Genomic DNA, 15,827 nt, shown 5'->3' on the forward strand with positions numbered 1-15,827 from the left:
AAAGAGTTGTAAGGTAAAGGTAAAGACCTTTCACCTTTAACCTTTAACCTATGTTGGGGTAAAACAAAGCTAGATGTTATCTCCCGAACTCTCCAGCTCTTTAGTTAACACAAAATGCATTTCCAGGTGGGTCACCAATTTCATCCAATCAGAAAAGAGAACCCATTTATCAGCTTCAATTTCATAGTGTTCCAAATCCAACTTGGTCTGTTCCTTTTTTTGGTCTGTATCAGTTCTCTCTCCCGAAGAATACAAGCAGATCTGATTCTGAACAAATGATCTAGCAATGACACACACACACACACACACACACACACACACACACACACACACACACACACACACACACACACTTACAGTGGCAAAGGGTAGAATTTATCAGGGACCATGCATGTAGTTATTGTTAATAAGATGGCAAAAACTCTCATTAACTGATTTTGGGAGCATATAGAGCTTCAAAAGCAAACAAGAAACGTGTGCAGAATTGAGAAAAGACATACATACTATGTATTTTTAAGTGAGGTGGGGCTTACAAAAATCCATAACCAGTGTTTTTGTAAAAGGGGAATAATAGCAGTGGTTTGAGGAAGGAAAAGAGGTTTTGCTTCACTACTACCATTATAGCTTTCCAGTGGAAGCTATTCTGTTGACAGCAGCTCCATATCTCCACCTGGTGTAGATATATTGTATTACCATAACATACCATAGCTAACCATACCATACCACCTTTATTTAGCAAATTAGCACATTTAAAAACAACAACGTTGTACCGAAGTGCTTTACAGTAAAACATTAAAAACACAACTTCATTGAAAAACCACAAACAACATGCACAGACAGCACAGTGTCACATTAAACATCAGATTTTGGCCATCACATATCTTCTATGCAAGTATGCAACTATGCATGCAGTTAAACTAATGAGTCACAGTCACTTGACACGTGCGTCTACTCAGTCACTGCTGCCTGCGCTAGAAGTTAATTACTTAATATTTGGGAAATGCACCGACCTGATAGTTGATTCTGATGTAACGTTGAACCAGGGTTGGCAAAGCACAAGTCTCACATCAAATTATTTTGGTTGTGTATCCAAAAAGATCAAGGAACCTTTTCATCGTTTGCTATAGTCTGCAGTAGCCCATTTCCCTCGGGAGCATCAGGCGGGTGGGTCGCCAGGTGGGGTAGGCCCGCCCAGGTCATGGACCAGAGCTATAGGCCTACTACTTCCTGGCTCCAGAGCCACTGAAAACCGGCAACCTGCAAACTCAACTAAATGGTCTGCATGGGCAAGAAGTAGAACCCTTCAACCCGCAGACCTGGTTTCGTAAGATTACTCAGAAATAACATTTAATTAATTAATTTAATTGTTTTCATTTATTTTTAAATGAAATATTAGCCTACTTGAGTTGTTAATAATGCTGCCTTAATTGCCTGGCCCTGGAACAACCAAGTTAACATTTTCCATCTGCAAAAAAAAGAAAAGAAAAAAAGAAAGAAAGTTGAACACTGGATAAAACATGCATAGCCAAAGTATGAAAGGTACTTTCTTTCTATTTGATTAGAATATAATAGGCCTACTATGACACACACACACACACACACACACACACAATGTTTCATCACTTAAAATGCTATGCTTATCGTGTGTGTGTGTGTGTGTGTGCGCGCATCATATAATCGGGTGTGCATACAGGGTGCCAGGCCAGCTGGGTCAGCTATGACCTTTGCATTGTGGATTCAGTGCTCAAGGACAAACTTCAGCAGAGCAAACATGGAGCTTGCAGGCAAGTCTCCGATTAGACTGCTGTACAGTATACAGTACTGTTAGAAAAGATTGTAGACCTCAGGCTGGGATACCACCCACACACCCACCCACAAATAAAGGAACAAGACAAAATTCAGATATTTTTTTTTACTCTTTTATTGCTTAAACTGCCATCTGGAACAATCTATACCAAAAGGATAAACATCTTTGCACATAGAGGATGTCAAACTGAATACAGTCATAGGATAGAATAGAAAAAGAATGGTCCTCTGATAACCAGCAGCTTTAGTGCTGCGGGCCTAACAAACTTGCTGAAGTTTGGGCTAGCAGGAGAGACTGACTACTACTGTAACTTCTGTAAGCCCAGGCCAGGTAAGGTAAGGCAAACTGGGATGATTGCAGTGTGTGACTAAATAAGTTTACAATGACAATACTCCCAACCTGGAGGAAAATAAGAATGTGAAACAAGAGTCGTATTAAACCTATCCCCTAACAAAGTCATCTCCTGTAGATGGGGACAGAGAGCATGGGTTATCATATTCAACACCAAATCAACAAGAAACACCTGAGAGGTAGGGGAATAGGGAAGAAGGGCCTAAAGGAAACAGCGGTGTCCTCTTAACAAAATGCACTCTTGCCTCATTAAGCTGACTACACTGCAATCAGTCCCCCACAAAAAATCGGATGTTTTTGGACATACAAACAATCCTTTCATCCCTCAGGCCAATCAGTCAACCATGCACTCTCTCTGTTCATACATAAGCTCAGAATGGTGATATAATGTTAACAGTACGTAAAAAAGAGAAGAAAGCAGCTTAGGAACACAAATGTAACTGGGTACAGGGTAATCTCTGGGTTAATAGTGACAAGCAGTACGGCAGGAATGAAGAGTTAGGCCTTAACCCAGCAGTCAACATCTCATTGGGAGTTAGTACAAATAAAAAAAAAGAAGGAAGAAAGGAAAGCCATTAAATTACTTATTAAAGAACAAGCAGTTAGCTACCGAGTAAATAACCAAATATTTGACAAAGTCCCAGTGCTACTAACCATGATGTAGCTTGCAGGGTAAAGTTTCCTCTATTTTTTTTAACTACACGCTCCATTCATACCAACTCACTGGATGCCTAAAACATTAATATGCATTAGTAAGCATAGAGAACAGATCACAAGCTATTCTGAATGATAAGACAATTACTGCCCCACCCGTCCCCCTTAACAGGCACAGCCAATGACACAAGATTGAAATAAATAACTTTTCATCCCCTCTCTACCTGGTAAATGCATCTCATCTTCATGTCAGGATCCTGCCAAATTCTCTCTGCTTACTGTTGCGCTTAAATACATAAATACTCCAAAGTCCTGAATTTATTTTGCCTCCCTCAAGATTTAAAATTATCCATTTGACCCATTTTTAAAAAGTTTAATCCCATGACGTTTTATACAATACGACTATACATACAGTTTCGTTGGTTGACGAAAAATAAGGAATTTTTATGTTGTGGCACTGGACACCTAAAATAGAATTTATGGAAAAATTAGCATTTAAAAAGAAAAAAGAAAAAGGACAATTAAAATGTAATTTGTTTTCAAAAGATCACCCTCACTCCAAACCATAGCCAAAACATTAGTTCATCATTTGAACTACATTTGTTTTACAAACCATAGCAGAAGAAGCAATGACTTTATTTGGTGTTGTATACTGAAAAACTTTGAATACTGAAATACACTTACAGTAATACTTTTTTTTTTAAGTAGTCAAGGCAGTTCTTGTATGGTTGATGGCCCTAACAATCAGAGGATGAGGTGACACCAACTACTTCCTGTCCTTTAGTTCCACATACTTTGCAACAGGGTGCTTGATACATTTCCACGGCTATGCGTCTTTGAGAATAAAATCAACATTTTGGCACTAGCCTGGTGGCTGTATGACCGACCCCCCCCCCCCCCCCATGTCGTACAGGCACTCTGAAACTAGGTAAAACAGAGTAACTGACTCGACAATCAATGGAAACCGAATAAATTTGATGCAGTAAATCTGTTTATCATAGGTTTCAACCTATGAACAAATGTAATGCAATCACATGCCTCTAGCCTTCTACAGGGTCTGCGGTAGATATCTGACTTATCCGTCTATCTTTAACAGAAAACCCTTACACCAGGAAGAAACCCCTCCACAGTCCACAGTCCTCTTGATAGCGGTCTAGCACATGAAATCAGGAACTAATTCAACAAGATACAAAGTGTTAACTTCATCCATGGAAAGTTTTGATTGTCCTAAATCTCATCATGGGGAGACCCGAAACCGGTCAGGGGTCTCCCTTTACAATCCTGCTTTGCGTTTTCCTAAAGTTGAGCTTAAAGAAAGAAAGAAAGAAGCATAAAATCAGTGGATATATTTACGATGTGTGTGACATGGCATGTAACTGTGGCTATAAAGGTAGCATATGGCAGCTGGTACAAGCGCTGGTGAATGGCTAAAAGTGACGGCCAGGTGACTGGTAGTAAACAAAAGATGAACAATGTTTGTGTGTGTGTGTGTGTGTGTGTGTGTGTGTGACTGTGTGTGTGTGTGTGTGTGTGTGTGTAATAAAGCGGAAAATAAATCAAAGCAAAGGAAGTTAGAACAAAGTGTGACATAAAGCAAATTGCATTGGTGGACTAAAAGGAGGAAGAGAGGGTTATAGGGAGGGAGTTAGGAGGTTTGGGAGGAGGAGAGAGGAAGGGGTGCAAGAGGGGTGAACTCTCTTTCATGCCCCTCAGACAGACAGCGAGACGAAGCTGTTGTACTGTTGGATGTTGCGTTTGAGAATGTCCGAACAAGGGCCCAGGACGCGCTCGAAGCGAGGCCGGTCCAGCTTGACACACTTCAGGGGGCCACGGGCGACCACAGTGGCAGCACGGGGACGGTTCATCAGCAACGCAATCTCACCTGGAAGGGAGAGAGAGAGAGACACACACACACACACACACACACACACACACACACACACACACACGAAAAGCTTTAAAATAATGACTCCTTAAATACAGATAAGCACGAAACTATTAATTAACTATTCATTTTGAGAGGAGGAGGAAGACTTCTTACCAAAGTAGTCGGATGGCCCTAATCTCCCCACTTCCACAAACTCTTCGTTCTCCGAGCGGCGTTGCAACACAGCTGCGGAGCCCTGAGGGAGGGATGAACACACTTTGTAAAACCACAGGGAAGCCAGGTGGAAAATGGCCAACTCCTTCCTATAGTGTGCTAGAACCAGTGTGACAGTTGAAATAAGAACAGCCATACCTCGAGTATGATGAAGAACTCATCACCAGGCTCTCCCTGCACCACAATCTTCTGTCCGTCCTCAAACTGAACTGGCTCCAAGGCATCAGCCACTGTCAAACGCTCCCATTTGTCAAGAGATTCTAAAGAAGGAAGAGGACATGATCATAAAACAATGATAAAAATACCACAGACAAGTGACTCCTGTGATTAAACTGAAATATACACCCTAACAGAAAAAAAGAAAAGAAAAAGAAAAAAACATTATGAAGACAAATTAAATCACTGACCTAAGATGGACACTTTCCTGAGGAACTCTTCGTACATCTTCCTCTTTCTCAAAGTGCTTCCCTGTGCAAATACACAAAATTGTGATTTACTGTGACAAATCGACCATTGAACTCCAAAGAACATATGAAACCAAACTTTTGTATAAGTCTAATTTTCAACTTACACAGTATAAATGTACGGTATATTTCCAAATAGTAGCCCTACTGCAAATAGCCACCCAGTGCCACTACCTAATAACCACTGGGGGTCTGACATTTTGCGTATTAAACGCCTCATCCAAATAAATGCCCTGGTCGGTTTAAATGCCAGAGCTGTTATTTGCCGTCTCTTCAGCTAATTTATTATTTTTTTATACAAAAAATGTAATATCTACAAGCTCACAACGCACCACAGACGCGACACTATTTTTTGTGCGGGACTGGTTGTAAGACGCTGGTAGTTTAACTCGGGCCATAGTCAGCCAATGGTGGTGGAGCAGAGTTCCCCTGTAGCCAAGGCTCCAGAGTGCGACCTATTAGGTCGCATATGCTACTTAATTTCTTAAGGTGCGAGTTAAAATTTAGCAATGTCACTCCGGTGCTACTTGCAGGAGGATGCGGGGAGAAAAAAGGAAAAAAAAGATCCTCAAGGACCGTTTTCTTTTTTTCACTCCCCGTCTCAGCTCTAAGGCACAGGCGGCTATGCATTGCATTATTAAGCCAGCATGCTTTCTGGTCTAGAGGGGCGGGCGCGCTTGGAGCAAGCGCTGGAGAATATTGGTTCACGATCAAGTGAAGAGAATGTTGAAATGGTGATCAGGTTTAACACAAAAGAGGAACTCCCGTTCACCAAATATCACAGATCATCCTGATGAAGAAGAACGGACTGAACGTGAACCCCACATATTCCAATGACACTGACTGCGCGTGCAGTTTGTGGGAGTGATAACACACACTCAGGGGAAAGACAGCTGGCAAAATTGCCTCCGCCCCTTAAGTCTCATTCATGCTAGACGGTTCCACTGATAAATCCACCAAAGAGTGTGAGATAATCTATGCCCGTATCATTGATGGAAAACCATGCAATATCCTTATTGGCCATGTTGAGGTTGAACACGCCCATGCAGAAGGTAAGGGGTGTGTCTCATTTCTGTTTCATATAGCCAAATGATGATAATAACAATATGGAAAAATGCACTATAGGTGAATTATAATTTAATTTCCTATAGACTTTGTTTATTTAATGCCATCATGCCCAGGTAACTTTTAAAAACACACAGAATAACACGTGTGTGTTGTGTGTGTGTGTGTGTGTGTGTGTGTGTGTGTGTGTGTGTGTGTTACTGATTATCATCAGTAACATGTGGGTGATAGCCTACTTACAGTATGTGTATCAAATATGGTTTTATTCAAATGCAATCAAAGGCTACAGCTTATAATGAAAGCATTGGGATTTGTCGTTCCTCCGTGCTGCTGTTCCATGTGCAATCAAAGCATTTAGTGGCCACTGGCTACCCCTGTCTGGCTCTCTCTCACTATTAAATCATGACTTTGTCTGCAATGTATGTTTACTGTACCTTATAATTTACTGTACTTAAATAAATGAACAAACACAAATGCTTGACAGGAACTGTAACCAAAAAATGGCCCAGTGCAGGCCGGTGCAAATATAAATAGCAAAAAGCAGACTGGTTCTTTTAACACAATCAGCGCCTGGATTTCTTTCAAAATAGAAGCTCTGGGTGCCGGGAAGATATAGCCGCTTTTACTCTGAAATAATGCCCGGGCTACCATCTAAGAAAATACGGCAACTGTTAAGAGCAATGCCTCCTCACCATAAGTATTCTCCTGTAGCTATCTCTGTCGATACCCCACAGTTTGACGTTGGTCTTGGCTGTGACGGTGGCTGCCCTGGGTGTTCCATAGATCAGAGCCAGCTCTCCAAAGCTGCCTCCCTCCCCAATGCTGGTCACCCACTCATTGTTCACATACACCTGACAGTGGAAAGAAGGAAGGAAGACATTTTTTGTTAACGACTTTAACCCTCACAACCCAATTTTATGGGCAAACATGTTCAAACATAGAAAAAATAACAGCTATTATCAGAGAGCAGGGTTTTAACAAATTTAACCTTCGCTCTTAAAAATTACACCCATGTTTAGTGAGGGGTGCTCTTATTATCCTACATCATCATGACATAACATGTTGATTTGCTCGTCCACATACAGTATGACGAAAATTATCCATTCATTGTCAATGGGAATGTAATGCTTGTATGCTTCACGATTAAGATTTTATTGTTTATTTTTAAAGGCTAGCACCTCCGTATATTTCGGATCTTTTAAAATTGTACGTCCTTACTTACTTTAGAAATTCTTGGTGCTTCTTTAAGGCTCATACATAGTCTGGATTTTCGGTGGTGAGGTGACCACCGCTCCGGTGGTGAGCTGACCACCGGAGCTGAAATAACTTGAGCGGTGGCGAGTAAAAACAGAGAGAAGGGCTGGAGCGGTGGTGGTGGTTTGCTCTTCACCGCGGCTCGTGACGTCATGTTGTAGTTCGGTGGTCACCCCACCACCGAAAATACAGACTATGTATGAGCCTTTAAACAAGAGGCTTTGGCATAATAAAATATAGGTGCATTAATAAAGAGCATTATATATCATCTTCATTGGTAAAGCCCAGCACCTTACATTAATGTCAGATCTAACCAACTATAGCAGGTGTGACGCCGTTTCCCAAAATACAGCGTTACGTGAGTCACTCACATCCATTTCTCCTTGGTCAATGACGTAGAAATTGTCTCCTTCGTCACCTGCGTGCATAGAATGGCATTGTTAATATCACCATGGCACCTAATCAAGTCACATTCCTTTTCATACACAAGGAAACCTACATGCAAAGGAATTACATACAAGGATATAATTTCAGTACATCAATAATGAAAACTTTCATACAAAAAAGAAATGGGTGGTGCAACATAAAAAAAACTGTAACAAATTTGTTCCTACCCTGTAGAATAACGGTTTCCCCGGCGATGTAAGTAACTGGAAACATTGCATCAAAGATATCACTGCAGAACAACAAAGATTCAGGTGTTGATCACTGGGGACAAAAACACCTGAATACCAGAATAAAAAAAACACATCCCCTCTGGAGATCATCTTAGCTGGATTTTAGATTTTTGGTACCTTCTCTCATTGTCGTCCAGATGCGAGAAGAGTACATTCTTTTCAATGGCTTTGGCCAGGGCTGCCATGGTCTTGTAATCTTTGGGAATGACCTTTGAAAACACAAATGTTCCAGAGTATGTGCACATCTTTTCTGACCCATAAATGTACATGTGACAGTGTTTGTTTTGATAGTTGTGAAAGAAAGAGAGAAGCAGCTCACCATTCAAGCTAACCTCATCATATAATAGTCATTCTGATTTCAATGATGTGTAACACCGAGTGTGTCTACCTTTCTGACGTAAGAGGCTGCATCCTCCTCTGTGTAGACCTCTGCACTGAAGGCTCCTCTCCGCCGGCGGCCCTTCACAACGGGGTTCATGGGAGGAGACACCTCCTCGTCCCGAGAGTCTGAGCGAGAACTGCTGGCCTTCTGCTGGTTCTGGATCTGCTTGGCCTCCTCCTGGACGGGTGGGATTGGGGAGGGGTTTAAAAAATGCCCCTGCCTGCCTATATAGAGCATAACAGTGGGCGTGGTTTTCTGGGCCCACTGAAAAATCAGCCATTCATTTTTCCCCAAAGAGATTTACAAAACTATTTATATCAATTATTTTAAGCCTAGAATCCTGCCATCCAGGATCCTGGTAGATCATGACCAGAACATCTTTGATTCTGTGAAAAAGAAAAGAAAACTGCTATATAAAAAGGGTATTTATTAAACAATTAATTACTTTAAAAAAAGGAAATTGACGGAAAACATCCGTTTTTTTAGTGGGTCCAGAAAACCACGCCCACTGCTATGTACCGTGTTGGAGTAAAGTAATACAAACAGGAAATCAACTAACAAACCAAAGACATCAGCGACTAAGGCACTCTCAAATGTTGCCAGTACGATAAAGGTGTATTTATTTTTTTCCACAAGAGTGCCATGGTCACACAACATTGTTTTTGGTTGTTGACTTTGTCACCCATGTAACTTGTTTGGATTTTCATTCAGCTGCCAAAGACGTACTCGTTTCTCTGTTTTTTCTACAAACAGGAAGAGTTTCAGAATAATAATGGCCAACGTTATTTTTATTAGGAGTTTGTCAAATTGACAACCTGACACGATCAGTCTGGATTCTACCAAAATGTGACTTTAATAATATAAAGTTTAAATTATGGATGAACTGTACAATTATCAATGTTTAGTAACCGTTTTGCTTGTCCTTGTGATGGTAAACATCACAAGGACAAGCAAAACACAAATGTATATGTATGCACACATGCACAAACTAATACATACTATAGTATTATGTAGGGCTGGACGATAAAATCAAATCTCACAATATTTTTACCAAATACCTTGATATCAATAATGTGATGATATTGTGTGAATGGCCATTTGTGCTTTGACAAAATATTTACACATGAGTTTGACAAATAACCATCAAATCAGTCAAATCATTTACTGTAATGCAGTCTTTAAAACCAGCAAAAGACACAATATTCAAAAAATACTGATAAATTGCACAGCCAAACATATATTTACTGTATAACACACACACACACACACACACACACACACACACACACACACACACACAAAAACACAGCTACACACAAACACAGACATCCACCCACACACACCTTCTCCAGCCTCTCGAAGTACTCCCTGAGAAAGGCCATGGGCCTGTCAGGTCGGGAGGTGCACAGCTGGACAATGCAGTCCTTGAGCAGCTGCTGGATGTTGTGTTTCTGCACATACTGCTCACACTCCCTGAGGCTCCGCTCCTCCTCGCTGCTTGTACTGCCTGACGCCATGACACGACCACCACGACCCCTGCTCTGTGACCTCTAACCTCTGAACTAGAGAGGGAGAGACACACATTAGGTGCAAAGGAGGGCAATATTAGACGATCAATACAGTCATCAAGCCCTAAAGGTAGAGCACATCAAAGGGAAAACTTAAAGGGCTTCGGGTGAAGTATGCAGGAGGAGGGAACAAGACATACAAAATACATAAAGAGTGCAAATTGCTTCAGTGTGTATGCATGTGGCTTCCTGAAAATGGACAGACACCAAAACAAGTGTGAAAAATAGAGCTAGAGTGAGAAAGCAAAGAGAGAGTGATTTTGGCACTGCATAACTTGTCTGCTTCTAAAAAGGAAGAAGTTATATGGCTAATTTATACTTTGTTGCACGACCATGGCACTTGCCAAAAATAACAAGCAAAATTAACTAAATATGTGACACGGTTTTAGGTTCAAACTCAATGGCAAGTGACACAGTTGTTAGACGAAGTATGAAGTAGGCTTCAACTCTAGTCACATGATCATGTGATGTCATCTCTGTAACTAGACAAACAAAACAGCACGAGTCCAGCACAAAACCTGAATTGGTACTATAAACAGGAAATTATAAGGTTAGTTTTTGACCATATCTCCCAGTAATTAGTTTCACAAATGCAAGGGTACACAATGATGAATAGAGCATTGACTAACATGGACAACCCCCCCCCCCTCCAATGCACATTGCACACAGTTCATATATCGTTCAAGATAGAAAGACAAAGAAAAGTACAATATCTGTTTACACCCAGCCAGCATGAAATAAAGCTAGTTTCACTTTCCACCACAGAAAATGACAGTAATACTTACAGTACAACTGTAGCACACATGCAGTAGGTCTATTCTTAGGCTAGAACAGTAAGACAAAGGTCCAATATTCCAACAATATAAACCATAGCATAGAAGCATGTTTATGTATTTCTGTGAGATTGCAAGACCTCAGGCTATGATTGATACCAATGCTGACCAAAAACAGCCTGAAAGAGACCCCAGATCACTTCATTGACTTGCATGATAGAAGCGGTTTTGCAGATATATTCATGCCGGCTCTACTCATGCATTCTAAAAAGGGACCCTGTTGAGACCATTACCTGCATTTTACAGAAACCAATTCAATTCTGCCAGAACAAAGGTCCACCCTGTAAACTTATACAGACCTATACCCATGCCTAAAATCATGCATGTGTGGCAGTATAATAGGATTCGGATGTAATCTGACAAGTCCCAGGGAAAGATTACCAGCCACGTTATCAAAGATGAGCCAGGATCAACAGACCTCATGTTACTACAGTGAGTGTCTCTGGAAACTTGGCAGACCCACCTAATCTGTTACAGGAACATGTGACAAATGCCATTGCAATGCTACAAAAAAAAATGAGGCAAAGATCGAACCAACTTAGTTGAACTTACCAGACAGATGTTAACAAGTTAACGATTGTCCTTCATTTTTATTTCTCCAAATTTAGAGTAGCCAAATATTGTTACCCCTTTTTTTCTTCCAATTTAGTTGTTACGCCACTTAAAGGGACATTTCCCCAATGGAAGAAACTGCAGTCACTCAATGTTAATAGAATAGTATATACTTAGTAGATAGACCGTAGCACAATTAGAAAGTTGCACCCTAAGGCCAGATAAATAATGTAGCCTGTGTTTGACCAGGGTTTGCTTAATTGCTACAATGACCATATGGCTTTGCTACACTGCTCCTCCTTGTGGAGAGGGGGAGGGCTGTCTTACTGAGACAACATGTAGTCCAGAAAGGAAGTGAGACCAGTGTCTATGACATCACTGGCACTTTGAAATACTAAACACATATTACACACACAAAAACTCCAGGAAAGTGTTTTGTGTGTCCTAAACATCAGATGCAAAAGGGGTGAAGTGGCCCTTTAACCCTCCCAACACATTTCTGTATAGACTATAGAGTACTGAAGTCCTGACGTCACTCCCACTACCCTGGGTCACGTGTTATTTAGAACAGTGTTCCAAAAAATAAAAACACCCCGGTAATTCTATCAGGTATGAGACTCTGTTTATGATATTGAGTTACATTTGATAATGTCTGTGTTTGGAGAAAAAAACAAGAAACTTCGTACTCTTCAGTCAGTTGACCGGGGTGGTTTGTTTATTTCTGGAACACAGTTCTTATATGACACAATCCATTAGATTTGCCTATGGAGATTCCAATACAAAAAATAACGCCGCCTGTGACCCAGGGGGATAGCGCCCTCTAGTAGCATTGATGTCAGACTTTGGTGCCTACTGGCTCACATACCAGTGATGAGACCCCATCAGGAGGACATATGCCTCTGTCCTACTGCTCCCATTTCAACACCGCCTGCTGACAGTCCAAATTAGTGGGAGGGGACTATTTCTTAAAAAAAACACATGAAAACAACAACCTCCAATAACTCCAAATCAGAACAAAAGTGAGGAAGACACTGGCAGAGTTGTCTGGATTCCAGACTCAGAGTCACGGCTCTTATCTGAGGATGTACTAACATTGTCTTCCTGACATTTGTTGCGGTTGTGTCCCTCTGCTGTGCCTGTGAAGTAGTAGCGGACCTATCTCTACCTGGCTGAGGCGTGGTGAAATTCCCTTTCACCACTCCAAATTGCATGTTGCAGGGCCTCTAAAGAACGTACCACCAAAGGTGCTTCCACTTTCTTCCCATAGAGGCCACCACAAATGTGAAACATTTGGACATAAATAGTTGTATCAGGCCTAAGCCCAAACCACAGGGTCACGTCGGGACAAAACGTTTCTTTAAGGTAAACCACACCAATGCAACTCATTGAGTTGCATTGGTGTGGTTGACCTTAAAAACTGTTTTGTCCCGACCCAACCCTTTGGTTAGCCCCTCTCGGAACCCTCCGTAAAGCTTTTCTGAAATTTGGATGTCACTTTACTGTACATTTCTTCCACACGCTATGGTAGGTAGATGTAAATACCCTCCGTTCAGGCCGTGCTGTGGCCTGGTGGTGGTGGTGAGATGTTTCAAAAGATGCATAAAACTGGTATAGGAGACAACGGAAACGTGAGAGAATTTTCATTTGGTGCAGATGCCGTTAAGTATTTTTTATCATTTGTTTCCCCGTTTTGGCTGCTCTGAAATTCTCTCTTCCTTCCTTATTGACTTCCCATTGTACCGCCTCTCGCAACGAGAGTGGCTAGCTGCTCGTCTCTACGCGTCCCTAGCAGTTTTATGCATCTTTTGAAACATCTCACCACCACCACCAGGCCGCAGCACAGCCTGAACAGAGGGTATTTACATCTGCCAGGGACCCTATACGTAAAGTGACAAATTTCAGAAAAGCTTTACGGAGGGTTCCTAGAGGGGCTACCCTTTGGTGTGGTTTCGGCTTAAGATACCATAAAATGTTGAAGCATCTTTACATCATGTATAGTATTATACACTACTTCAGACCATTTTTTACCAATTTAACAATTAAGTGCCCACAATGTTTAGGTGTCCCCCATCTTCCTTTAGGTAACCCTATATTACCCTATCAATATGGCTGCCATATTGACCATAAGTGGTCATGAAGATGCTAATATGATACACTTACATGCATCAGCACCATCTTACTCACCTAAACCTAAACTACTTGCACCCTAGGATTCTGGGAATTTCATAATAGTAATAATCATGGGAAAACAGCAACTCCTACGGATTCTACAAGCTTGTAGTAGTAGCTTGTATTTACTATTTTCAGCTATTTGGTGGGGAAGAGGAGGGGCAAGAATAGAACCCTGGGGGACCTTGGTAAAGTATATAGGGTGGTTAAAGTGGGTTGTCAATAAAATTACAGAAACCACAACCATGCATAATGCACAAATGACCTTGCTCAACAACTGATGAAGTATGCTGCATAAGCAAAAAAATAATAATAATACAAATACAAATACAACATCTAGAAGCGACTCAACTATACATACTGGTAATCTTGACTTTGAACATTAAAGCCAGTAGGCTATAATGTGTAGCCAGCTATAGGTCAGGATTCAGGAATGCTTGTTGGGGAAATTGATGCAGCCCAGAAGATCAATACAGATACTACTCCGGGGTATACATCCATACACAGCAAATGCACATAGCGTTTTTGAACTATTTTGTTTAGCCATCTTTGCGAAACATCTCGACACATTAATGTCTCGATGGCACAAGCTCCTGGCGGCCAGTTTTGTGTCAGCTGGCCTTGCAAATTCAAAGCTTTCATCCGATGACGCCATCTTGAGCTTCTATCATAAACAAATGCGAGACGAAGCAAACAAATATTCTTCATTTATATCCAGAGGTCATTTGCGGCGAGCACGCGGACGAGCAAATACTTACGATTAAACTCGGAATTCCTACCGAGCCGTTGGACAGTGAGTCGGGATGGATGATATGAGTGAAAAAGTGAACTGTTATCAGATTCTCCCTTCGATTTTTCTCCCAAGCCCTGGACCGTTGCCCCACCGGATACGGGTTAGGACCAATCACGAGCCGTCATTGACGTCAATTCTCCTCGTTCTGACATGTGAGCCGTAACCCCTAGCAACCTTAAAGGAGACCGCGCGGAAATCGTGACGTCAAAGGGAAATGGAGAGAGAATCGATCGCTATCAGATTGAGTATGTTGCTTGCTGGCTGCTGCAGAGCTATTTCAGCACAGCTGCTCATCACGTTTGATGCGTCTCAATTGTTGCATTTGGTGCATCTAAAATGCATGTAGGTGCATATCTTTCATTCAGATCAGATTCATGGTATGGGGTGTCGGGACCAGACCAGTGTTGGGTTAATATTACTCAAGAGATAGCTCTGTTCCATAGCTCTAATGCCGTTGGCATTAGAGCATTAGGCATTAGGGCATTAGAGCCGTTGGCATTAGAGCTCTAGACTAGACAGAAAATACATGTTATGGTCAAACAATTCATACAATCAGGAGATTGTATAGGCTACCCAGTAATCAACTTCATTTTTAGTGTTCAAGTTTTGTTCCAATTTTGTATAGCCTACTCATTTCTTTGCGTCATCACTTTATTCACTTCCAATGTCACTTGTTTAATCTGTATCCTCATAAAGACGTGATGGAGACAGCTGTTACTGAACTGAACAAACCCTCTATAAGAATATATAGAGCTAGTAGTAGTATTGAGCCTACTTGTTTAAACCAAAGAATCACTTACCCTACCTGTATAGACTACACTACAGGCTGTATGTTTTTACTTACAGTATACCAGTAGTGTAGTACTTTCCACCACTGTAGCCTATAGTAGAAACCAAAACAGAATTATGAGAAGGGACAGGAGAAAGGACACATTCTATTATGTGTCCTTTTTTATGGTAATTGGTAAAGTATCAAAACATGTTCTTGTGACTTGTCTAGGGTCAATTCACTTTGCAGTTTGGAGAACCGGCCCACAGTGGATACGGACACAGTGTGTGTGTGTGTGTGTGTGTGTGTGTGTGTGTGTGTGTGTGTGTGTGTGTGTGTGTGTGTGTGTGTGTGTGTGTGGTGTGTGTGTTGTAGTAATGTAGGCTGG

The 15,827-nt window shown here is 41.4% G+C and overlaps 1 protein-coding gene across 1 annotated transcript; it reads right to left on the reverse strand.

The window, feature by feature from the left end:
* Positions 1–1,903: 1,903 nt before the first annotated feature.
* On the reverse strand, positions 1,904–14,763 carry prkar1ab (protein kinase, cAMP-dependent, regulatory, type I, alpha (tissue specific extinguisher 1) b). The gene is made up of 11 exons (XM_080788639.1): positions 14,636–14,763; positions 10,099–10,317; positions 8,762–8,932; positions 8,491–8,582; positions 8,311–8,372; positions 8,068–8,114; positions 7,135–7,293; positions 5,321–5,381; positions 5,052–5,173; positions 4,854–4,935; positions 1,904–4,694 (listed from the first exon to the last, which is right to left on the reverse strand). The coding sequence occupies exons 2-11, from the start codon at positions 10,270–10,272 to the stop codon at positions 4,522–4,524; spliced, it is 1,143 nt and encodes a 380-aa protein (XP_080644765.1). The 5' UTR covers positions 10,273–10,317; positions 14,636–14,763; the 3' UTR covers positions 1,904–4,521.
* Between the last annotated feature and the right edge of the window lie 1,064 nt (positions 14,764–15,827).

This window comes from Protomyctophum bolini (genome assembly GCF_963924005.1).
Source record: "Protomyctophum bolini genome assembly, chromosome: 18".
NCBI lineage: Eukaryota > Metazoa > Chordata > Actinopteri > Myctophiformes > Myctophidae > Protomyctophum > Protomyctophum bolini.